We start from the raw sequence: 24,875 nt of genomic DNA, 5'->3' as shown, positions 1-24,875 counted from the left end.
AAAGAGTAGTAAAAACTGAGTAACCAGTGGAGCTTTGCTACGTTTTGTCTGCATCTACCACAAATAAAGAAAAGTTCCAGATTAAAATATACAGCCAATATATATATGGCAATTTAGGTAAAGGTAACATTATTTTCCAGGATTTAGTCCCCACATTTCAGAGCTACTAGATCCGTAAAATAAAATTATATAAATCTCTGGTACTTGATGTTTTCATTATTATTAAATGCAACGTAACTGATAGCACAAGGATCCAGTAAGTCTTCATGCAATGATTATCTGTCATGTCTTGTGCTATCTCAGCTTTGGTTTGGTCTGTACTAAAGGACTCAAGCAACGACTGGATCCCCCCAGTTACCTCAGTCTCACACTGTTCTCAGTGGCTACCTGTTATGAGGTTCATCTATTGATATATAAATAGAAGCAGCTAATCGTGTACACCTTTCTGGTCTGTGCTACCAGGTGGATACATAGCCATGAGGGCTTTTTTGCTCTTTAGACTGATATAATGCATGTCTTAGTGACTAGATTTCTTGTTTTCTGTCTTTCAGGGTTTTGTTAATGTGCATACTCACTAAACACTGCTATTATTATTTTTTACTTGCCTGTGATACGCTCGCAGCTTTGTATAGGTGTCTGAAGAAACAGTCAAGCTAAAATGGTTATGGGTTTCCTTAGCTTTGCACAAATGCGAGCTGTCACTGGTGGTTCAAGACCACAGAAGCAGTTAAGGTTGCTCAGTGTTGAGATCCATGGCCTCTGTTCCTGCAGTAAGTAAAGGGTAGGAGTCCTTCACAAATACAGCTAAATACAGGCCAAATATTTACATACTGCTTTGTATTTGGATCATGATACTGTTAGCCCAAATTCCATCCCCTGGCAGTATTATAAGGCATGTCTCAGTCTGACATAAACCAAACAAGGCTACAGATGCTGTTTCTGGAGAAAAGGCTTTGTTTGTGCAAATGCCTTGCAGCTAGCTCCTTCTTCTGCATGGTCTAGTGATCTAGTAGATCTTTCAGAAGAAGTGTCTAGATTTGACACTCCTCTGGATTTCTCCAAAGGACTGGAGAAAAAACAAATTAGCCTTCAAGGAAAAACAGCAGGTACTGTCTGATTTGGAATAATTCCTGGTCTAACCAAATCCACTACTCCTGCATGCATCAAACCTTTTCTTATAACGATTCTATCATGACTGGGGTGGATTTTGCTAAATATTTTTCAGATGGAGGAGTTGACTGAAGGAATTCGCTGGGCTTTTATTGACATGTTGGAGAAGGAAAATGACTGGATGGACTCTGAAACAAAGAGGAAAGCTTATAAGAAGGTAACAAATATAAATGTTGAATGGGCAAATTCCTGTTATGGCGAAGGTTTGACTTGAGTGAAAACAGAATGTCATGAACTGTACTTGCAGTTCCAGTTACCTACTCATAATTTTGTTAATGAAGGACACGTGCCACATTCGTACAGCTAGAAGTTAAGCCATCTGAGCTCCTGCTTCTCTGCTGAAGTTATTTTTATTACGTTGTTCTTCCTCACTTGCCTTTCCCCATCTAGCTCTGGCTGATCCATACTTACAGATTATTTCAAATTTGCCTGTACAGTAGCTTTTCTTGACAAGGTCTTCATCTTGATTGGGATGTTAGGATGTAGTGGTTTAAGCCCAGCTGTAAATCAGAACCATGCAGTCTCTCGCTCAGCTGCTCCCGGAGGGATGGGAAGGAGAATTGAAAGAATGTAACTCCCACGGATTGAGATAAGAGCAGTCCAGTAACTAAGGTATAACACAAACCACTGCTGCTACCACCAATGATAATAATGATAGGCGAAATAACAAGGGAAGAGAATACAACCGCTCACGACCTGCCAACTGATACCCAGCCCTACTGAGCAGTGATATAACCCTTCCATGTAACTGCCCATAGTTTACATCCTGGGCATGACGTGCTGTGGTATGGAATACCTCTTTGGCTAGTTTGGGCCAGGTGTCCTGTCTCTGCTTCCTCCCGGCTTCCCCTCCTCCCTGGCAGAGCATGAGACTCAGGAAGTCCTTGGTCAGAGTAAACATTACTTAGCAACAACTGAAAACATTGGTGTTATCAGCGCTGTTCCCAGGCTGAAAGTCAAAACCACAGCACTGCACCAGCTACTAAGAAGGAGAAAAATTACTGCTACTGCTGAACCCAGGACATAGGATCACACCAACCTACAAACTGAAAACGGTGTCTAAAATATCTGGGACAGTTGAGAGTATTTGGCTTGAAGATGCAGGATCCAGCCTAGAAGGGAATATGCAAATGGTCCAGGTCCTGTACCTTGTCCAGGGCCACGGTGGGAGGCATACCTTGAAAGCCATTTTCCAGGAGTGCAATGACCATTCCAGCTGACACCCATCTGCCAGTAGAATAATGCCAGTTATGAAGTGTTGCGATCAAGGATGGCATTACAGGTCCTGATTACTTTCAGATGGAGTGATGGTAAAATGCAGGAGGTAAAGATGAAGGCCGGCAGCAGTACTCAAAGCTCCCTTTTCACTCTACTCCCACATTTACAGCATGTGATACATTGCAAGGGAGCTTGTCAGAATTCAGAGCTCTGCCCCAGAGCAGCAGTCAGAAAAGGCATAAACAAAGAAAAGTGGAAGGCGATGTGTAGGACTGTCTCCTTGTTTGTTGAGGCAATGGGATATCAGTCAACTTGTAAGTACCCTCTTTGAACAAACTGACATGCAGATGCAGCCAAACTGTTCCTGCTTGCTGTGCTTGAATAAAAATAGCAGCTTTTTGTTTTAAAAGCAGATACAGACTTCATATTATTATTATTATTTTTTTTTTGTAATTCTGATGAAAGGGCTGTTGAGACATTTTATCATGAAAAGTTTTAAATTCCGTACACAGCCTGTTTAACTTTTACATAGCAGTGCTCTTCACAGATGTGCAAATGAAACAGAGCTGCCTAAATGCACCAATAAACTCAATAGCAAAAGAACAAGAATAAGATGCCATTTATTTTCTGCTAACCTGCTGGTAAATAGACTGCAGTTATTACTTCTTACTGGGTGTTATGCTTGGATTTTTACTAGAAATACCCTTAGAAATGTAATGAACTTTAGATATTTGACAAATTTAATGTAAAATAAGAGCAGGAAGATTTTCTAATTATTTTCTTAACATATATATATATATAACTTTACAGGCGTATGCACATCTGATGTTGATTTTTCTAGCAAACAATCTGCTTAACCATTTTGTTCAAAATTTTCTACCTGCCTTTCAGCAGAGAAACAATACAAGCATTGTTGCAAACTAAAAATACCCTTCTAAAAAGGTCTCTCTTTCCCAGTTTAAGGAGAGTTTTGTTCAAAAGGTAGGTTAGATCTTTCGCAGGTAGAGATGCCTGTTTCTCTCTGTTGACACACTGAGCAAGCTTTCTGTACTTTGATCCCAATTTAGGCATCTCCTTTAATTTTCTAAAGTTGATGGGGTGTGTCTGCGCTGAACAACGCGTGACAAAGTAAATTCAAGCAGCACAATAAGACATGGTACTACAAATAGCAAATTGTTTAAATCCATTCTCATTGAAAATGGATTGAAATTACTTGAAAAACAATTTTATAGTTTACTGATACAAGAACAAAGTCAAGTTTGTAAGACACAAGTGTTATGTGATGACTTAGAAATTGCACTAACAATTGCATAGTAGGGCTTATAAGTTTAAGTTCAAATTCATAGGAACTGCTAGACGGCTAGAAGGAAAGACTCCAGACATCCTAGTAGATTTCCAGACATGCAGTTTGTGCATGCTTATTAAATGCTATTTATTGCTAATGATAGATATTGGATTTGTCCCGGGACATTTGGATGGGCATGTTTTTAGTTCAAGAGACAGATTCATTACATGTATTGTCAGATAATTCACTGGGGAAATCTTCAAAATCTGTTACTGTATTCCAGTTAAATCCCATGAGCCCAGCACTTTGTGCTGTCACTTTATAAATACTTAGACTTTGATACAGCAGCACAGGCAACAGGTATTTGGAAGTGGGGATTGTTTGTTTTTAAGCAAATCAAATCCAGGTTGAATGGGGCTTTGAGCAACCTGGTCTAGTGGGAAGTGTCTCTGCCCATGGCATAGGGGTTGGAACAAGATGATCTTTCAGGTCCCTCCCAACCCCTTATGATTCTATGATTACTTTATAATATGCATCTGTAAAAGTGACATTTCTGTGCCAATATTTGTCACCCACACCTGTGAGAATAGTGCAAGTACCATGGATTTCACAACTCAGGAAGCAGCTTAGTTTTTTTCTTGAACTGAAAAGCAAGCTGTGTTTTCTGGGCGGGGGGAGGGGTGTGGGGTGTGTGTCTTCTCAGGTTTACATGCTGGACCACTATCAAAATATAAGCTAGTGTTACGACAGTGTAGTGGGATGCTGAATGTAGCTTCTTCCAGATGAAGGCAACTTCATTGCTCTCTACAGTCTCCCGAGGAGGGGAATTGAACAGGAAGGTGCTGATCTCTTCTCCCTGGTATCCAGTGTGAGAATGGTTCAAAGCTGTGTCAGGGGAGGTTCAAACTTCACATTAGGAAACACCTTTTTTTACAGAGGTGTGCAGACATTGGGAAAGGCTTCTTAGACAAGCCTGTCCGTGACTAAGTCATTTGGACAATGCCCTTAACAACGTACTTTAACTTTTGCTCAGCCTTAAATTGGTCAGGCAGTTGTAGTAGATGATCCTTGTAGGTCCCTTACAACTGAAATACTCCTATTCTATTCTAGTCTAGTCTATTTTAGTCTATTTATCAATTAAGTAAAAAAAGAAGTTATTAGGTAAAGAATATCTTGAGTTTTTGTTTTCATCAGTAGCTGTCACATTGTCACTTACAGCAATGCAGAGTAGAGTTCTATGGCAGAACTGTATGCTGCATGGAAATAACTGATTCCTATAATTTGCTTTTTCTCTGTATTTTTAATCTCTGTGCATTTTTTAATTTTTCAAATGCTCTGGAAAGAAAGGAACTGTAGAAACCTAGTGAGTTTTGTTTACCGGTCCTGCTCCATTTAATTTGTCATTAGTCCTTTCTTTAACTTCAGGCATATTTTGGTCATGAACAAAATTTTTACTCATTTTCTGAAAGAAGAATAAGGTCGATGTGAGATCTGGATGTCTGTATTGTGAGGATGGAGAGCCTTCCTAGAAAAAATCTTATGTTCCTTATGGTGATTGTATCTTTAGATGACAACACTGTAATGCAAGTGGCTTGGCAGGCTTTAAAGAGAATTAGCTGCAAATCGTCTCTATGATTTGGATACTCACTGTTTTCCATGTTTTCTGCTGCCTGTTTTCTGACTGGTGCCCACATTTCTTTTGCTTGGCTGAGACCAAACTTGTATACCTTGCTGTCAGCCTGATGTTTTGCAATCAAAGGGACCATCGACCTCCAAAGGACTTACAAAAGGCCCTCTGGTAGAATCGATGCTTGAATTTTGCTTTAGGCAGCCTGTCAGCTCTATCTAATCACACTAATGCTTCTCCATCTGTGACTCTCTTTGTGTCTGTCCTGTTGTTTTAAGTTGCTCAGAGGGGATACTACTAATTTGATGAGGACAAACCATATCAAAAGGATCAAGCCTATTACTCTATGCGACTCAGGGAACAACTGTCTTGCAGTTTATATTTCCAAGAATTGCCGTTTTAGCCCTTGTGTACTTTGTAGTGAAGGTTTGACTTTCCCTCTGTAGCAAAACAATGTAACGAGATAACATCTAATAAATTCATTCTATCCTCCCTCCCTTCCTCTTTCTGCGATTTAATCCAGACCATCTGAAAGCCTGTCTTGCAAAGAAAGTTTTTAACAAGGTTAGGTGAGTCGATCTGTCTTCACGTGCAGTTCTCACCTAGCTCTCTGGATGGAGCTCATGCTGCTTCCAAACGCGCTCCGAGTGGGAGAGAAGCAGCCGGCTCTGCGCTGTGATGCTCTGCTTTCTGCCTTGTCCTTCCTCTGCTCTGTTCAAAACTTGCTTTATTGCTCTGCATTTGTTTACCATCTAAAATTTGCTTAAACCGTGCCTGTCAACCTCGCGAATTTTCAACGGAGATCTCGGATTTTCAAACAAGCAAACAAACAAAAAGCAAGCAAAGGTTAATCTTCTTGCTGATTTAGCCTTTCCTTTTTTGTAAGGGTCATTACATTTTGTCCTCATTCAAAGAACAGAGAAATTATTCAAATGAGTGCATCTCCAAGGGTGTGTCTGGCAACTGCCTTCAAGTATGTGGTCTGAGTTACACAGTTAAGACAATGCAGAAAGACTCCCCCATCGGCTGCCCAGGCACGTGGTGAGCTCAGGCCACCTTGCAACCTCAGAGGAGGATGGCAGGTGAAAAGAGGGGGGAGAGAAAGGAGAGCTTTTTGTTTCAATTACAATGGAGATGCAGCTTGCAGCCAGCTATGTCAGCCAAATGGTATTGACAGCTACATTTTGTAATGGCAGACTGCAGGGAAAAGGAAGAACCTGCAACTGAAACTTCATTGACATGACCTGTGTGATCAGAACTCTCATCTTTAAAATAACAATTTATTGCTGCTGCTCTTTAAAGGATAATTCAGTGGAAGATCGTCACTGAGATGTAAAATTGTTCCCTTTCTTGGGCAGGTGCCATTAATCACTATTTTTCCTTCCTGAAATGCCCCTTGTGCTTGGGTTTAACTGGAAGCTTGAAAAAGAGACTTTTACACAAATGTCTGTTTTTTGAAAGTTTGCAAACCTCCTGTAAAATAGCCTGTATTGTAGAAAAGTTGGTGAGGTTTCTTTTGCTTTGCAATGCTATTGTCAAAGTATGGGCAATAAGCCAAAAAAAAGCTTGTTTTTCCTATAATAAGATTTTTCTGTAACATTATTAACTTCTTTAGGTCATGGAACACAAATCCCAAGGTCACTGTACAGTCATTTTTTGCCTTCTGAACTTGCCTGCTGCTTGGCTGTATTTCTCTCTGAGGAAGTTGCATGTGCAACATTTGTTTTCTTCGCATTTCTCTGAGTCTGAAGACTGAGGCAAGAGGACCTCAGGAAAATATAAGGACAGTTCATAGCTATAGGTGTCTCTCTCAGGCAGCCTTAGGTACTTTTGTATAGCCCAAGGGGCTTGTTCTGGTGCTTCAGAGAGCTACATCAAACGTCCCTACATAACAGTGTAATTTAGGCCAATAGCCCTTAGGAAATCAGGAGCCATCTGTACAAACCCCGATTTAACAAAGTATAGATACTTTAAATGAGGTAGGTGTTCATAGGTTATCCCACTGAAGCTATTCTATTCTCAGCTGGAACTTACTGGTCATATCTAGCCCTCCAGTCAATTAACTGAGCCCCTGCTATCTTTCCTAGTTCTCTGTCATTTTTCTCTCTCCACATTTGGGTGATTTCACCATGAACGTGACAGCCATACTGCTCAGACCAGAGGTCCAATGTCTGGTTCGGACAGTGGCCAAACAGTAGCAGATGTTTGGAGATGAACATAAGGACAGGGCAAGCATGAAGGGCTATATTTCCACTATCATCTCCTGGCCTCTGACAATTTGCAGCTCAGTTGCTCCCTGAACCAGAAGTACTGTCTTTCTATTTGTTCATATTTTTCTGGTGTAAGTTTGTCTACTGACTTTTTGAACCCACAATTTTTATCATCCATAACTTCCCAAGACAGTGAGTTCTACTGCCTTACTGCACCTCCTTTTGCTTGTCTGGAAAATGTCACCTTCTCCCCCTATGTTCTTGTGGTGGGAAAACAAGAGGATCATAATTGCCTGTTCTTTTCTTGTGCCCACTCTTGCTTCCGTATAACGCTAGCACAGCAATACATCCAGGGAGTATTTAAGCCTCCTGCATTTGTTCACACAGACTGTCCAGGGTGTGCACTAGATACAGTTCTGAAAAATAACTTTTAATTAAGATCTGAGACATACCCAGACAAAAAGGCCAGACACCACTGCTTGAAGAACTTAAATTAATCTTGCTTAATGCCATGCTAACTTTGCACAAAGATGACAAATCATCCAGTCTGAAGAGCGGTCACTGGCTGCTCTGCAAAAAGAAAAAATGCCTTTTGTGTCTTGTGGGGTCTGTGGACCCATCCTCTGTAAAAAAATGCAAAAATATGACAGAGGAACCAGCCTTCTGTATCTCAAGTGGCCTTATTCTACAATGAAGGCTAGTGCAAGGCTGGCAGAGCACTACATTTGGTAAAAGAGGGGGATAGCATTTCTTCCCAGGTTCTTTTAAGATGACTTTATGTCTTTGTTTCAAGGATCTCGGAGAACTTTGCAAAGTGTAAGTCTGCCTCAGAGCACTAACAGAAGCTGCCATACTCACTTCAGAAGACCTAGGAAAAGAAGGAGAAATTTTGAAAATCTCCTGAAAGGCATTTGGGCATTTCACTCGTGTTTAAAAGACAATAGGGGTGACTGCTGACTTTCAAATTTACTGCTTTTACTGAAACTTAGATTCAGATCTTCTTGAAACAACCTTGTCATTTCTAGACTGGAAAGCATAATTCTGCTTAGTGCCACTTGAACCTTGGCCACTCTTCCCCATTGCGGAATTAAGGTTTCTAAAATTAGGGTAGTCTCTGTCTGGATGCAAAAATTGAAAGTCCTGCCTGTATTGTAGGGACCAATGAGCAAATCTCCTGATGAAACGTGGGTTAGAGTTCAGAAGAGGCAGACTCATATCTTAATTATCTTCCTACATTTCTAAAGTTCCCTTGGACATCAAATACATCACCAGGAGCTTTTATCTTTTATCTTCATGGTGTAACTCATCTTTATTTTGCTGTGTGCATGGACATGTGAAGAGAAAGGGACAACTGGATAGAGATCAGGAAGTGAAGCTGTGCTGCTCTGAAACAATGTAGGGGATTTGAAAAGTTTGCTCTGTTTTTCCTATTTTGGAATTTGGCCTGGACATTGGGGCTACTGCTCCCACACCGTCCCTGAGAAGCTCTTTGGAAAATGCCAATATTTTTCACCTGGAAGATACAAAGAATGCAAGGTGCTTTCTTTCTAACGTAGGAGTGTTCCACACTTTCCTCTGAATAAAAAAATAGGTCTTCACTTTCCATCAGATTAACAACACTTCTCTTTTTTCTTTTTTTTTTTTTCAGTCAAATGTTTACTTTTCATTACAATCATCAATTTTTGAACTTAGAGAGTAATCTCTCTCATGTCCTGAATTTAATTTAACCTTCTCAGGAGGACTGGGCTTTCCTGTTCAGTAACCACAGGAGATGTTCTTCTCCACTGGCCAGAGCTGAAACTAATAGCCATGGCATGTTTGTTTATCTCTTATCTCTGGGGTTAGATCACTGCTGTCAGCTTCTCCCTTGTTATCTAGCTCCTGCTACTGCTCACTCAGTTGTGCAGGGATGTCAGTTCCATTAATAACCTGAACACCGTGCAAACAGAGAGTGGAAAACAGGTGAAAGGAGAGGAAATTGTATTTAACCCTGATCTTGCAGCTGTCATTTTTCAGACTTGGCCTTAACTCCATAAGGCCAGAATGGGTGCATGACATCAAAACACTTGCGACAAATCTCATGCTTGAACTAGAAAGAGGGAGAAAGATGGATGGGCACACCTGCAGATGACCAGGGACCAGAGTGTATCTGAAGTTTTTGTGGCAGAAAAGCAACATGAAAGCATTGGTATGCCAGAAGACAGATTACTTCTTCCAAAGGGCGGCAAGTCCTCCACTGCCCCTGAAAGTCTCAGGCAGTTCCACCTTTAGCTTTCGTTATCTTTGTTGTTTTACCAAGTCAAACTTCCTTCTGTGGAGGAACAATTACAAAAACTTTGTAGTGCCTCCAGCTCAGCAGTAACAGATATTGAAGTATGTGAGACCCATTCTCTGCATGGAGGAGTCTACAAGGGCATGCCCAGGTGTCTACTTGTCCTTACCTCTCTATTTGCAATGAATATGCATTTCCTGACAGTGGTGATCCATATGTCCTGTGGTCCTGGGTTCAGCCCACCTGAGCCACCAAGAGGAAAGCTGCCTGCCTGCTGAGAGTGAGCAGCAAGTTCAGCAAGGCAGGGGCTGCGGCTCCCACAGGAATCCTCAGCCTTGGGCTGTCCAGGAACAGGAGCCTGAGCAGCACTTTAACTTGCCCTGTTACTGTACTAGTCATGGAGGTTTGAAGCAAAGCTGTGAAATGTTTAAATGGCTTCAGGTACTAGTATCCTTGAAGTTTACTTTTTAGAGGTGCTTTACCACAAGGAGGTAATTCCTGTAGAGGCCTTTCAGATGCTAAGACACTGTGCCTAAGAATAAAGACTTCTTCAGCTGCCCTTCCTTGTGAGGGAGACGTGAGGTGTCTTGTGCCCAGTTTTCTGGATAAGTGGTGAGTTCCATCAAAATGAAAATAAATAGATATGTATAATTTATTTAAAAAATAAAAATATGCAAAGTTTGGAAATAGTGAGGGATTTGGTCTTGAGTAGAAATTAGAGCATTTCCTGCATGTTTTTTCTATATTCTGCAGCCTACATTTTTGCCTATGTATACATTTGCTTTCCCCATATATTATAAGGCATGGGCAACCTGCAGTGACATCCTTATTAGTACACTGCTGGTCAGGGTCCCTGTTCAAGCAAAAGGAATTTCTCTCAATTCAAAAGGAATTTTCAGAGAGAAAACGTGCAAATCCTGAGCCAAGTAATGCTTGTATTTAGGTCCTTGGTCCCTATTTCAGTTTTAGAATCACGTAAGAATAAGTCTCTACCATGCCTGCTCTCAGCTGTATCTAGACTGGATCTGATTCTCACTTGTGGCTAGAAATGAAAAGAGAATTTTTCACATCCTATTCATTAACAAAAAAAAAAAACAACAACCCAACAAACAAACAAAAAAACCCCAAACAAACAAACAAACAACAACAAAAAAATGCCCTGCAACCTTTGCCTGAACAAAGACAACCTTGAAAAAGTTAATATGAACTGACGGAAGCAGAGGCTGAGGTCAGAAGTTGCCCTTCCCTGAACAGGTTATTCAGAGTTTTGCATAAAACTGCCAAAGGAAAAGCTGTGGTTACCCATATCCCATACAGCTGTGAGGGAGAGAGAGCGTCCTTGCCCTTTCCTGGTCCCTGAGGCTGCTCCTTTCTCAGTGTTTGGTGCTAGAGATCTCTTCAGCACACCAGGATTTTTGCGTCCTTGAGACTTTTATTTTGTCAGTGCAGTGGTTTTTGTTAAACGTGTTGTTTTCCCAGAGCTAAACCGAAAACAGCAGAAAAGATTTTGCAGCAAGGTGGGTGTGTTTCTAGCAAGAAGTGGCATGAAAGTGGGAGTACAGATTGACTGATGAGGAGCTCTGGGGGTGAACAGTGGAATGAATGCAGGAAGGAGTTTCAACAAAAAAATGCAATATAGTAATTTCTGCAGCTCACTAACATGCCAAAGCCCAGTTAAAGATAGCTTTTTTTGTTGTGTCATTGCAAATCCTTAGGAATCTGGTACAAAATTTATTTCATAAGGCTATGTAACATAATTTCAAAAGACAGATACATGAATTTTGAGTTGGGGATGTGTGGTTGGTTGTGATTTGTTGTTTGCTGGAGGGTTTTTTTGCTTGTGTTTTGTGTGTGTGTGTGTGTGTTTTGGTTTTAAGAGAAAATTTAGTTGGAAAACACAGAGGATTGCCTGAAAATAAAGGCATGACAAGGTACAGTCTTCTAAAGTGCTAAGGATGTATCCAATACTAACTAGAGCGCATGGGCTATTACAGCCCCATCAAAGGCAGCTTTAGCAGCATATATATATATATATATATATATGTACTGGCATAATACTAACGATAGTCTGTGCTTCCAGCTCTTGTTTCTGGCTTGTTTGAAGTGCAGCTGGAGGAGCTCCTACTGTCCACATACACCCCAGTATAGTCATGCCCTAAGCCATCTGCGGGTTTTTAGAGGGGAATCCAGTGCAGAAATCTCCATGCTGGAGTGGACCTTTCACTGCTGCCATGGTTCTGTGATGCCATAGCTGGACCTAGGGCAGGCTCTGCATACCTGTGCACTATCCTTTCTTCTGGTCTGTAGGCATGATCCCAGCTCCCCTGAGAACCCAGAGACCCATAAATCTGCCTGAAGAGCTATGGACAGTAATGGTTATGTGTTAAACACATCTTTTGCCAGGTGCTCAGTTGTGCTGCTCTGCTGTGTAAGTGCATGTATGCATTGTATAATTACAGAGGAAGAAGACATTTGCTGTATGCCATGAAGAAATTTGTTTTGTTTACAGAGCTGTGGTTCTCTTCATCAAAGACAGCATTTATGTCTGTCACATATAATATTCGATGTATAAAATAATGGAATTGTGGTAATTGTCATATAGAAGTTATAGATGAAAAACATAATTTAAATAAAATAGAATTCTTTTTCTTAGCAAAATTGAAGCAAAGCTGGCAGCAGAACGAGATTGGAACTAAGCTGGTAGGAGAAAATGTGAGTAGGTCTATTAATTATACTGCTGCATTGAACTGAGGAGTTACATTTGTGAAATTTTCACAGTGAATCTGTGTATTTATAGAAGTAAAACTGTTTCACATTTTCTGTGATCTAGTTCAGTTCTATTGGTAAAAAAAATAGTATAAAATACAGGATTAGTTTAAACTGAAAATTTAATTCCAGTGGAATTGTCATCATAGTGCTTGAACCACTGAAAGCCAGAAGCAAAAGGGATTTAGGACTGGGAAGAGTGACATTTCGATGTGTATTGTTGCTTTTCACTCTTCTGTGCATGGCAGTCCTCGTAAACTTTTAGGTGCTTGCAACTTTATGGTTAGTAATAATAATATTGTCTTTTATTGTCTAATTGTGGATATTAAGACTGAATATATAATCCCAACCAACAGTTTGCTCTGAAAATTTTGTCCCTTTCGCCTCTGTTTCCTAGGATGGTAATGTATGGTATGGTATTCTGAAGTGCAGTAGGTAATATTTTCTTGTCGGTAGGTTTTCTTTGAATGAGGCTTTGGTTTCAAAAGATGATGAAGATGAAGAGGTAACTAATGTAACACATAACCCATTTGCTGTTCATTCCCTAGTTTTCTACATTATATGTTCTGAGCACTTGTCGTGTACTAGTTCCAGCAGTTGCTGGGCCTTTCTGTGTAGTGAGTGATTCAGCTCATTGATCTGTCAGAAAATTAGCTGGGGGAAGAACTTGCATAGATTTATGCTGTGTTAATGAGCTAAACAGTCTCCCAGAAAGATGTGGTGAGAGCTGAGGCAGCCTTTGGAGGCTGTGGGTGAGCAGAAGCACTGGGAGAGATGTGAAGAGCAGGGGAGAAGAGCAAGGACTAGGACATATTTTTTTCATTTGGCAGGACAAAGCTGTCAGATGGGCTCAACTGCTTTTAAAACCACAGTGTATATTTTACTGAAAACAGCTTTCTGTGTACGTGACGAGTGTGATTATTCACATAAGTCTATCTCTCTATCTCTCTCTCTTTCTATCTATCTATCTATCTATCTATCTATCTATCTATCTATCTATCTATCTATCATCTATCTATCTTTTAATCCCTAGCCTCAAGCTATTACAAGAATGGAATGCTAGCTGTATTTTCCATCTTCGTAATAGGCTAATTTAGAACATCAAAACCGATTACTGAAATACAGAGGGGAGGGTTATGGTGCACCGTGAGGTGGTGGTATGTGAATTGTTATTAAATGAAACACTAGCTCTGCAAATCTTGAAAAGTCTACAGACTTTACATTCTTGAGATATGCAAATATAAGAGAAAAGTTAAAGCCAAAGTTTAACAATAAGTAGTTTTATGATTAGCTATATTCTGGAGTATGGATTACAGTCAGTTCATTGCAGGTCAGGCACTCTTAAAAACAACCATTTCAGGCCAAGTGCTCTTATTTGAGTTACTACTTCACTTTTGATTGCAGTTGATGATGTGCAAATTCCTGACATTTTATGTGGCCCCTGCATATGAATGCATGAAATAATACACACTATTAAGGTAGGCCCAGTCCGTCTCCCACTCAGGTCAGTGGGTCATTTCCTACTGATATCTGTAGGATTGGGCTTTAGCCCTGTGATGGAACTTTTCTGTATTTTGCACTCTATTTTTCTAGTTTTCCTATACATAAAACCTACATAGATGCAGTGATATTTATGCAGCAGTTTTAGCAGATGGCTCTTGAATCATCTGTTTTCAATGAAAAATGAAAAGACCAGACACATACATAAAGGCTGTATTAATCTTTGTAATTAAATGGAACATTACTTTGCTGTGAATTATTTTAGCTTTCAGAATATATTTCATGCTAATTTTTCAGTGAACTGTAATTGTATTAAATTTTTGTATTTTTAGAAGCTTGAAAATTATCTTCACAAATTTATTGTGAGTCAAGTTGATATAGAGAAGATCTGTGTCAGGCTCATAAAACTTTGTCAGGGTGAGATATATGTTTGGTTTTGATTTAGTTTGGGTTTTTTACAGCAAGTACAATACGTCAGTAAGTGATGTTGCTAGCAGGAGTATAAAATACCCAAATCATATTCCGATTGTCAGAAGGCTCACATGCCAAGCTTGGCTGTCAAGTGAAAATTCAACCAGACTGGAAATTGGGATGTTTTGTAGCACTGAAAAACGTGTGCGTTCCCACTTTGGCAAGTTGTTAATTCAAAAGTGAAAGGTCGTTTATGATTTTGTGTCTGTAGTAAACTGACTTGCAATGCTCTCATCCTGACAGAAAGACATACTGATGAGGAAATCCTAACTGTGGAAGTCAGTGGGGAAACTTCCATGCGTAACTAGTGGTAGAGGGAGTAGTCCCACTCTGAGTCTTCTGCCTTGAAGCCTGCTCTCTCTGGCTGCTAGGATAGAAAACAGTTATCATGACTTACTGTAAAGCACGCTGCTTCTCTGCGTCACCCCCTGCAAGAGCCTGTTGCTTTTAGTGGTAGGGGAGGAAGCCTGCAGTGACGAGTTTTCTTAATTTACTCGACAGCTTAAGGTAGGCTGAGTACTTAATAATAGCTGGGGGAAGAACCCCATCACCTCTTTTCTTCCTGTATACGTGGTTATTTTATATGCAAATTAGAGAAAGGAATTAAATGAGCCTTTAAACCATAAAAAGTTGTGCACGGTGTATTTACGGCGGATTCATGTGCAATTACCTCACGGTTGGTTCTTGTACATTTGTCACATTTCATTTGCTTTCCCTGTATGTATGTGCGTACCTCCTGGAAGGCCAGTCTCTTAAACATACTTTTAATCTTATCAAGGGGAAAATGCTGAATTCATTATCAAAGAGCAAGCCAGTTGCAGAAGAGTTATCCACTTGCTTGTGCTCTATGAATGAGTCTGAAATGCTGTTAAATATTACTCAAGTGAACAGAAAAGAGCCAAGTAAGCAAATGATACCCAACATGAAAATTTAGAAACCTGCTCTTAACACAATGCTTTCTGACTAGTCTGTTGTGTAAATCGGGTTGTTTGCTGGGCTCGACTGAATAGGCTTGGACCTCATGCAAAGCCTGTGGGAAGAATCTGCTGTGGAAGAAGAGATCCAGATGGATGTGGCAGATATTCCACAAAGACCCCAAAATGTTCATGCAGTGAAATGGGGATGGACATACTGTGGTCACAACCAAACAACTAGCACCATGGGTTTCAGGGCAGGGCCCATATCTGCTTCTTTCAACAAAGAAGCACTGCCAGATCCAGGCTGGCTTCATAGTCCTCTGTGTTTACAGCCAGTGAGGCATGAATTTATTTGCTTTTATTTGGAAGACAGTCCAAGAGCTTTTATTAAGAAATTAAGAGTGTCTTTAAAGGTTATAACACAGCTCAAACCCGAAAACATTCTTTTATGTGCCAAGAAAAAAAAGATCAGTAATTTTTGATTGACACTGTACTAGCTAAATCATTAATAAAATATACTGACACAGATAATCCTTACTTTTTCTTTAAAAGACTCTTATGATTTTTCACAAATTGTGCTATAACTTGTTTTTGGAGGGTTTGCTTTTCATCGTGTAAGTTGGGGTTTAGATTAAATCTGTTTAATCAAAATGTGAAGGGGCTCAATTAAGTAGACTCAAGACAGAGGCTACTGTGATTCAGATGGGTACTTGGGAACACATGCAGAAGATTAGAGATTCACCAGACTTCTTTAAGCAGCTGATTTAGTAGAAACTAAAACTGATGAGTTTTGCTCTTTGCTTTCTGAAGACTAGTTGCAACTCGCATTAAAACACTGGAAATGGAAATTTTCCAGTTCCTTGCAAAGTTCAGTTGGCTGGACCTGACAACACCATCAGGAAAAAAAGAGAGACTCTTGATTATATACAGACTTGCAGGTGAACTGTGCTTCCCCCCACTACCACCTTTTTATCCACAGCTCAGGGACTTAAAATATCTTGAAAAGCTGCTCTACCTTCTGGAAAATTGAGAAAACATTGTTGAGAGATAATGTGGCTTATTTAATATTTCCTGTTCAGCATTTGTCTTCCATTGCTCTTTTTTTTTTTATCACTAGGGACATTTGCATGACAAAGGGATCTTTCTTGTTTAAGAGATCATCTGCTGCCACCGCCAATTGCTTACCTGAAGTTGTAATCTTCTGTTTGTGACATCTTAATTATCTCAATCACAATTAATTGTGATGCCACAAATGGAGGATTATGACTTTGGGTTGGAAATGCAATTAAGAAATTGAAGTTTGATGAAGCAAAGAGGCTTTCTTGAAAAATAAAAGAGGGGACAAAATAATTTTGATTAAATGAAGGCAATCCTCCATGAGCTTCCTTTTTACAGTCATGGAACAGACATTTCTAATTCATACTGTAGTAGGAGGCCCTCTTCTATTGAAATAGTCTGGATGGGGAGAACAGAGTGAGAGTTTCATTGTGCAGGAAGGAAGATCTTCCAGGGGAATCATCCCTTGAACAGTCACTTGCTGCAGCAAGAGGGAAAGAGAAATTGGTGGACCCCAGAGAGGTTCAGTCTTTGCCTGCAGAGAGCAGAATGCAGGGTTGGTATGGCTGCAGTTGGTTTAAAGACCAGTCCATTTATAGCACTTCATATCTTGCAATATGCGTTTGAATTTAGACATCTGAGTTTGAAGAACAAATTTCCAGAAGAGTGCTTTTTGAGTGGAGAGGAGAATTCCAAAGAATTCAGGAGAAATTATATTCAGCATCCTGAAAACATACAAAGTAAAAGCTTTGTGCTACCCTCTCTTGCTACCTTTAGTCCATCATGTCTTTAAGTTATTCTTTGTCATATTTGACTTCTTGGCTTACCCTTGACTTGTTGCCTTACCCTTTTGTATCCTGCTGCTTTTCTTCTGGAAATATGCTGTTTCCACAAAGATGCTGGGTGGCTGGTGAGGGGGAAAAAAAGCCATATGCTGAGAAATAGCTATATCTGCCAACACTTTATTTTTAATTTTTTCAAAGGCAAAGGCAGTTATGGCAAAAGTTGGTTACCCTCAGTTTATAATGAATGACACATATATTAATGAAGACATCAAAATGGTAAGTGTCAGACTTGCAGATTTCTTCTTTTACATATTGCATCCATCTTTTACATATTGCATCCATTCTTTGCTCTGTTTCACTGCTATCTAAAATTAAAGCTTCTCTTTAGTTTGGCATACATCTGGAGTTCTGCTTGCCTGGTTATTTTTAGATGTTGAATTAAGCATGCTAGCTGTAATGTCTAAATTGTTGATCCCTGTCTAAGTGAGATGACCGTGAGGCCTGCTGGGAATAAAATGTGCCTGGGTGCAAAGAACCTTACTGCTATGAAGCATTTTAAAGGTTAAACATACACAGCCATAAATTATGCAATTACTTATATAAATGAAGCAAACCAAAAGCATTTATCCTCAAAGTAGTGGTCTTCAAAATAGTAATGCATATTTCCTTAAAATATCATAATTTATGATGCCTATGTAAGCTCTCCTCTTCCATCCAGGCTATGAAATTTTTTTATGGTTGTTGCTTATAATTGTACCTAGACGTCCTAACCCATGTATAGGCCTAGTGTGCTGGCTGCTGGACAAGGATATTGTGGAGGCACTCCCTACTGACTCACTATCTGTTCAGCCTAACTAAGGAAGGAAGGCAGATGATGAATAATATTTTACCATTTTCCAAAGGGGAAAATGTGGCATGCATGTCCTTAATTTTATTCTACAGACAAAGTAGAATCACAACTTGATCCTGAACTGCTAAGATACAAGACTGCTAGTCATCTTAGCCAGAGAACATGAACAGACATTAAATAGAGGCATAATTTATTCAGAAAACTTTGAAGAACTCTACCAACCTAGTACTTGTTCTTGGAAAGAGCAGAGTAAGATGGTGCTGTGAAGGCAGTGTAATGAGAGAGAGGATGTGACCAACTTTATCACTCGTGCAAATATTTTTGCTCAGATAAGTTGTAATGTCTAGTGAAAAACACTTGTTAATCATGGATGCAAAACCAGGGTTTACACCTGAAGTGCCACATCCTTACAAGTCACAGGTTTGCTTGAAACTGGTGACAAGAATATCATCTGGACTTAGAAACTAGTAACATCCCCTTTTCTTGCATGGTTAGTTGTGTGCATATGTAAGGGTTGTTGTTAGATTTGGAGGTTTATGGAAGCATGGAGTCCTATGTCTGTAAACATTTAATGTGTGAAACAGTAAGAAAACAGTGGCAGAACTGTTGGAGAGTACAGAATACGAAGGATTTGTAATGAAATGCAAAATGAACTGAAAAAGAGGGCTTTTTTAATTTTTTTTTCAAGTGGTTTTAAAATGCATTTTAAAAAATAAAAGTAAACCTATTTCCTTGTGGAAAAAGAGGTTGTCTTAATAACAGCCATAGAAATGTGCCATCTGCAATTCATCGTTGGGCACTTCTGATTTCCTCAGCTCCTCTCTGATCAGGGAAGAGCTTTTCCAATGTTCCAGTCCCTTTGGTAGATCTGTTCAGCCACTGTTTCTTAACTAAGCTCACATAATATTTTTAACTCCTACCAACTGTAAACATTTTACTTGCTTTGATAATAGCTAAAAAATTAGATGATTATGTTGTTTAAAATGAAAGTCATGTTTGTTTTCTGTCAGCTTTTGTTTCCTTCGATGTGCTTTAAAGATGCCTGTGCTTTGTCTGTACAGCTGAAGTTTACAGAAAGTGACTATTTTGGCAATGTGTTGCAAACTCGCAAATATGCAGCTCAATCTGATTTCTACTGGCTTAGAAAAGAAGTTCCAAAAACAGAGTGAGTAGACAAAAGGCAAATCTACATAATCTTCTATCAATGTTAATTCACATTATTTGATTTATACAATTTATGTTTTAATGCAATTATATACTCAGCAGCATATTAGGATACTAAAGGCCTATGGGGACCCCCCCCCCCCCAGTAATTCTGAAACTCATGTGGATAGTTTTTTTGTTAATTTCTGGGTATGCCTGTTCTGATGCACAGAAGTCATATGCTTGCAGCTTAATTTAATGAAAAAAGGGGTAATTGAATCTCAATTAAAAATGGATTATGTCTCTTGGTCACAGTAAAATTTGAATGGTACAGCAGGGATTATGAAAAAAATTTTCTAAGAATGGAATAATGAGTAAGAGATAACATTATCTGGAATAATAACAAGCATTGTTAGTTACCTGCTGATGATAGCAATGATATGGAATAAAACATAATACAATTTACATATGTTTTTATTTATTTGTAAACATCAGGGTGCAGATTGTGTCACATACTGTCATAAAATACATGAGAGAATCAACCTCTTTCCTTACTGGTGGGTAATCAAATCCTTAAAATGCAAATTAAAACCTAAACAGAACTTAATTAGTTTAATCATGCTACTTAAAAATTATTCCTTCTGCACACAGACTTTGAAATTGGTGCTGCTGCTCAGCTCCTGTGTGGTATTTTCTTAGGGCTCCAGAAATTCTAACTCAGACTCAATCATACCTTGTTCTGGGGGTAACTCTGAGTTGTGAGTGGGGCAGGTAAAGAGTATCAGCAAGACGGGCACAGGCTATTCCTGATTAGAATATTGTAACTTGGCCCTTTATTTTTGAGAGGTTATTTATAAGATAATTTTAATTGTGAATTTTACCTTCTTGTCACACCCTTCTCTGACACTGCAATGGTTAATCCCAGGGAACGAATTTACAGCCTTTCCTTCTGCCCCAGATGCCAGGGCTAGATTGTGACAGCACATTCTCTTCAGACCAATAGTTTTCATGAAAGCAGTGAGATAATACTTGCCCCTCTATAGCAACTGTGAGCAGCAACCTCTTCCTCTTGAACAGCATTGGGCCAGCACTAACACAGACCACACAGTTTCTTGGCACAATGGGAAATCTTTCCTGTAAGGAAATTATTTAGCAGGTAATCCCTGACTACTCCTCAAGGGCTGTAATGTGAGAACTGTTGCATGGGTATTCTTAAAAAATGAAAGTTTTACCTGATTGCCCACTAGAAGATGGAACACTTTGTCATGCTTGTCTTTACCATCTTCTTTCAGGGACTACTTAACATCAGTCCCTTCATCAACATTGTCTTGCTTTTCTTGTCATCCCGCAGGGCGCATTCTGGCCTGGGGGATCCCAGCTGGATTTTTGCTATCTTTCCTTTGTCAGCATAGCTATATGCTCTGCCTTTGCAGGGCTGGGGCTAATCCCCACCTGAGCCCTCTGTCATAATTATTCCTGCTAGGAGATTATCCTACCTTTGTGCCTCTTTGGTGGTAGAAAAGGGCTCTGAAAGCGATGTCACACTGTTTGCTTTTCTGTGCCTGCTGAGGGGTGCGAAGGCGCTGACAGTGATCGCCATCTCCAGTCTTTTTAAAAAATCTTATTACAATAAAGCAGTAACTCCCAACCACTGGGCTGAGGAGCGTCAAATGTGGTCTTAAAAATATCAGTACTTGCCACGTTTTAACTATCGCGCTCTACTGCTTTCTTATGTTTTTACTTCTCTCTTTTTCCTTCCTTCCCCCCCCCCTGCTTTTTTTTGTGTGTGTGGGGGGGGGGGGGGGGGGGGGGTGTTAAGCTTTTGTATTTCATAGAACTCCCAGATCTTTGGTCCACACTGAAGCTTGCCTCTGTGTTGAGACTTACCCTTGGGGTTTTATTTGTTCGCTTCATTTCTTTTTTTCTCTAGTTCAGTAGCTTGTAGCATAGCATTTCTATTTCAAGATCGATATTATAAGATTGTCCAAATTGTGAACTGGAAAAGATAAATAGGAAAATGGGTGTTTAAAGAAGTTGCCTGCTAGTAAAGTAATATTACTCCAAAAATGTAAACTGCTATATTTACCATCCAGATTTCTCAGCAAAATTGTTTCAAACTGGACTCACTTTCCTCACCATAGTCAAGTAAATGGAAACTCAAAACGATGGCTCACTCAAAGCATCAAGGAAACACCACATAGGAGCTGGGAGATACGAAACAATGGAGTCTGATAAAGCAAGGGGAAATGTGAATATCGAAGGGGAAATCAATTATTCTGGAAATTCAACAGTTTTGTAATCTAAAGAGGAAAATCTCCCAAAAGCAGAAGTAATTATAAAAATTCCTTGTCCTCTTTTCTGCTCCCTCTCATCCTAGCAGTTATCTGCCATACAGGAAAAAAGAAGTGTGGAGGAAGTCAGGTGAGGCATTGCACAGGGCATGGATGAGGGGACATACCCAGCCCAGCTGGTACTAAGAAGCTGTGGCAAGGCATGAGGGCACTGCAGCTTCCTATTCTGCCAGTCCCAGGGGCCAGGGTCCCCTGTGGGCACCGCAGCTGCTGGAGATACAATTTGATGGCCTCAATACCTGATTTGGATGCCAGCTGTGATCCTAACAGCTGGCTAGGGAGATGGTTGTCATCTTCACAGCTGGCTCTGTCAAACAAGAAGAGTGTTCAGGTATCAGGAGAGAAGTATACAAAAGGGATTTTGTGGCAGGAGCTGGGGAATATGATGCATATTCCTCAGGTTGAATTGAGGGAGCTGAACGGAGAAAGTGAAGCTGGAAGAGGGGGGCATGGGAGGAAGCAGACCAGGAGTGAGGGCAATTATAACCCAGGTGAGACACAGCTAGAGCAGAGGGACGTGAAAGGCAAGTGTGTGGGGAAGTGGTGGCCATGTGGAAGGGAGAAATAAAGAAGAATCAGGGGTTTAGTGGTGTTTGCTTATCCATTAGTGGAGCTGTATACATTGATACATGTAAACATACATACACATGTATGTATATATAAGCACAGACCTGTACCTTTTTAACAGAGATTTAATCTGTCCTCTTAACGCTGACATAATATTTAGTGACAGATAGATAGCAAAGCATCAGAGGACTTCTTGGGCATATAATTTCATTATTATTAATCTCTCTCCTTTGAAGTCAGGTCATCTACCTTAAAGTTTTTTAGTCCTGGCCAAATCTTTCACTTTTCACTCAGCTTTCAGTGCTGGAGATATAGGCATCTAGTAACCCTGTAAGAGGACACAGCAGAACCATACTATGAGAAGATTCCTGGGAGTCCTTCAGGACCTATTCCAGTTTCATGACCACACATTATTGTTTATAAGCCCTGGCTCTTGGTTCTCCACAGGGGAGGGCAGTTCTGTGAAGTGCTGGGTTGGATGCCATTAAGGACAGTGTAAAAGCTCCTTCTGCATAAAGGGAAAAGAAGCCATGGAAGACATTGGGCAGGCTGTTGTCTGCTGAAGAGATGCTGTTGGTGAGCTCAGAAATCCTGTGGGTGGACCTGCACTAGAGAGGAAAGGAAGGAAAGAAGCCTCCTGCAACCGTTTCCTGGTCTTTGAATCTCATTTTAAGCAGTGGTGTGGCACTGGAAGCTGGGCCCAGCCTTACTATCCCAGTTTCTTGCCCAGTCCCAGGGGAGACTGATGGCAGCCTGACTTAGGTGGCTAATCCTCTCTGATTCTGCACAGAAAAATGTATAAAACTGTCTAACAATAAGAAGAATAAATATGTTTTTTAAAGTCACCTTGAAGATTGCACTTTAGAAGCTTTTCTTTGTAGTTCTTTCTTCAGAAGAGATTTTCCAGATTCCAGCCTCATTAACAACTTTGTACAGCCTTTCACTTCTAACCAGGTTAAGTGTTATACATTCACAAGTTCTTTTTCTTTACCGATATGAGTTAAAAAAAAAAAGGTCTTACTTGGGCATTGACCACGAAATCCTGCCCCACTTGAGAGATTTCTTCTATTAAAATGGTTGACAGAAAAAAAATTGAAAATTCAGTTTGTGCTTTACAGACAATTAAATTAACAAGTTTTTCCCTGTACAGTAAAAGTTTCCAGCCACCCCTCTTCACACTTGGCAATGTAGTACGCTATACTCTTAACTTGGAAAGGAAGATATCACAGAGAAAACTGTAGCCTAAAGGAACATAAACCTAATAGAGTATCTGCCCCACTTGCTATCTCAGTGCAGGTTTCAGATTTTTATTCTACAGGAAAAAATTCAAACTTAAAGTGTCAAATCTGCAGATTAGGTTTTGTCTGATGCCATAGGCAATAGGTAATGTTATGGGACATCATTCAGAGCTGTCCTTTTTCACATGTTAATAGCAAATGAAAACAGTGTAAACAATTCTAGATGTTTTTATATTTAGTTAAAAAAGGTTAGAGGTTAAGCAGGTGAAGAGGTTAACATCTGTTATACCTGTCTTTTCATTTTTCTGTCCTTCTGCTAATAGATCAAATGAAATTGTAACCAGACCCAGAGCAGATGCCCAGGCAACCTGACTCCAACTAGGAATGGGAGAACTATCTCTAAATTTGCTTCACCTTAAAATTTAACAGTGACATCTACTTATTACAGACCTTCATATAGTGATTCAATGTGTTATTAGTTAAGGTCTGTCACTGAAGGTTCAATTAATTCAAGAAGCTCACCGAAAGAGGATGACAGATGAGAGGTGAATCTGTTCTGCTAATCTGAATGGAAGCAGTCTTGGTTATTTCTGTTTTCTTGTGGAAAATGCTCCTAAATATTTTTGAGGGTGGCTCAGAATGGTAAAACAAAATGCTGGAGTGAAAATATGCTCCTTGCTGAGTGTCTAAACATCAAAAATGAAATTCAGCAGTATACTCTGCTTGTCACTGGAGAAACCTTATTCTTCCCAACTGCTTGTCTCAGCTGCTAAGTCTTTTCTTCCCAGCTGCTTAAAAACATAACAAACTTTATACAAGGTCATACTTGAGGCATCATTATGAAAGAATAACTTGGAAAGAACTTAGTACAGTTTTATAGTGAGAAAATGGAGGCTGATACCAGTCTTTGGCTCATATTCAGCTCAGGAAACAGGATGGGCTCTGTTATTGCAGTGGTAGATCATAAAGAAAGAAGCATTCTCAGGATGGGAATGTTGTGATGAGTCTTAGCTGCTAGCCTATCAGTTACAAGTCTATGGGTTCATAGATATGAAAGCATGGTGTGATGTCTTCCTGTAGTAGCTGCGGACTAAATGGCAACAGCCTTTGCAGTTGTTCTCCAGTAGAGTGAGGTGCATCTCTGCTGTCAAGTATGTTAATCACTGGTTAGCTCCTCAGTAAAAATAGGTGCAAACTTGTTTATTAGAGAGGTGTTGCATGTCAATTAAGAGCTCTTTAACCACTGCTTATGGCCGTTTCTATCTTGAACTACCTGTGGTGAGCCCCTGAGGCTGGAGCAGCTAGGAGGGTGGGGAGAAGAGCAAAGCACATTAGTCCATTTTGAAGTATTTGTTATCCATCTCAGACTATTGAGCCTATGACTGCAAATGAGAGGCCCTGTAAGATACTTGTTCTGAGAAGGATTTGTAAAAAGGGAGGATGTTGGCC

The 24,875-nt window shown here is 39.9% G+C and overlaps 1 protein-coding gene across 2 annotated transcripts in view; it reads left to right on the top strand.

Annotated features, from left to right (window-relative positions):
- Positions 1 to 24,875, top strand: part of PHEX (phosphate regulating endopeptidase X-linked) — a 96,358-nt gene that overhangs the window by 44,595 nt on the left and 26,888 nt on the right. For both annotated transcript variants that reach the window (XM_065677292.1, XM_065677293.1), the window contains 3 exons: positions 1,226 to 1,327; positions 17,476 to 17,553; positions 19,189 to 19,292. In XM_065677292.1, the coding sequence (XP_065533364.1) occupies positions 1,226 to 1,327; positions 17,476 to 17,553; positions 19,189 to 19,292 (284 nt within the window). The remainder of the gene's footprint in view (positions 1 to 1,225; positions 1,328 to 17,475; positions 17,554 to 19,188; positions 19,293 to 24,875) is intronic.

This window comes from Lathamus discolor, chromosome 4 (genome assembly GCF_037157495.1).
Source record: "Lathamus discolor isolate bLatDis1 chromosome 4, bLatDis1.hap1, whole genome shotgun sequence".
Lineage (NCBI taxonomy): Eukaryota > Metazoa > Chordata > Aves > Psittaciformes > Psittacidae > Lathamus > Lathamus discolor.
The sequence above is the reverse complement of the archived record's forward strand: the minus strand, read 5'-3'. Positions and strand labels throughout refer to the sequence as shown.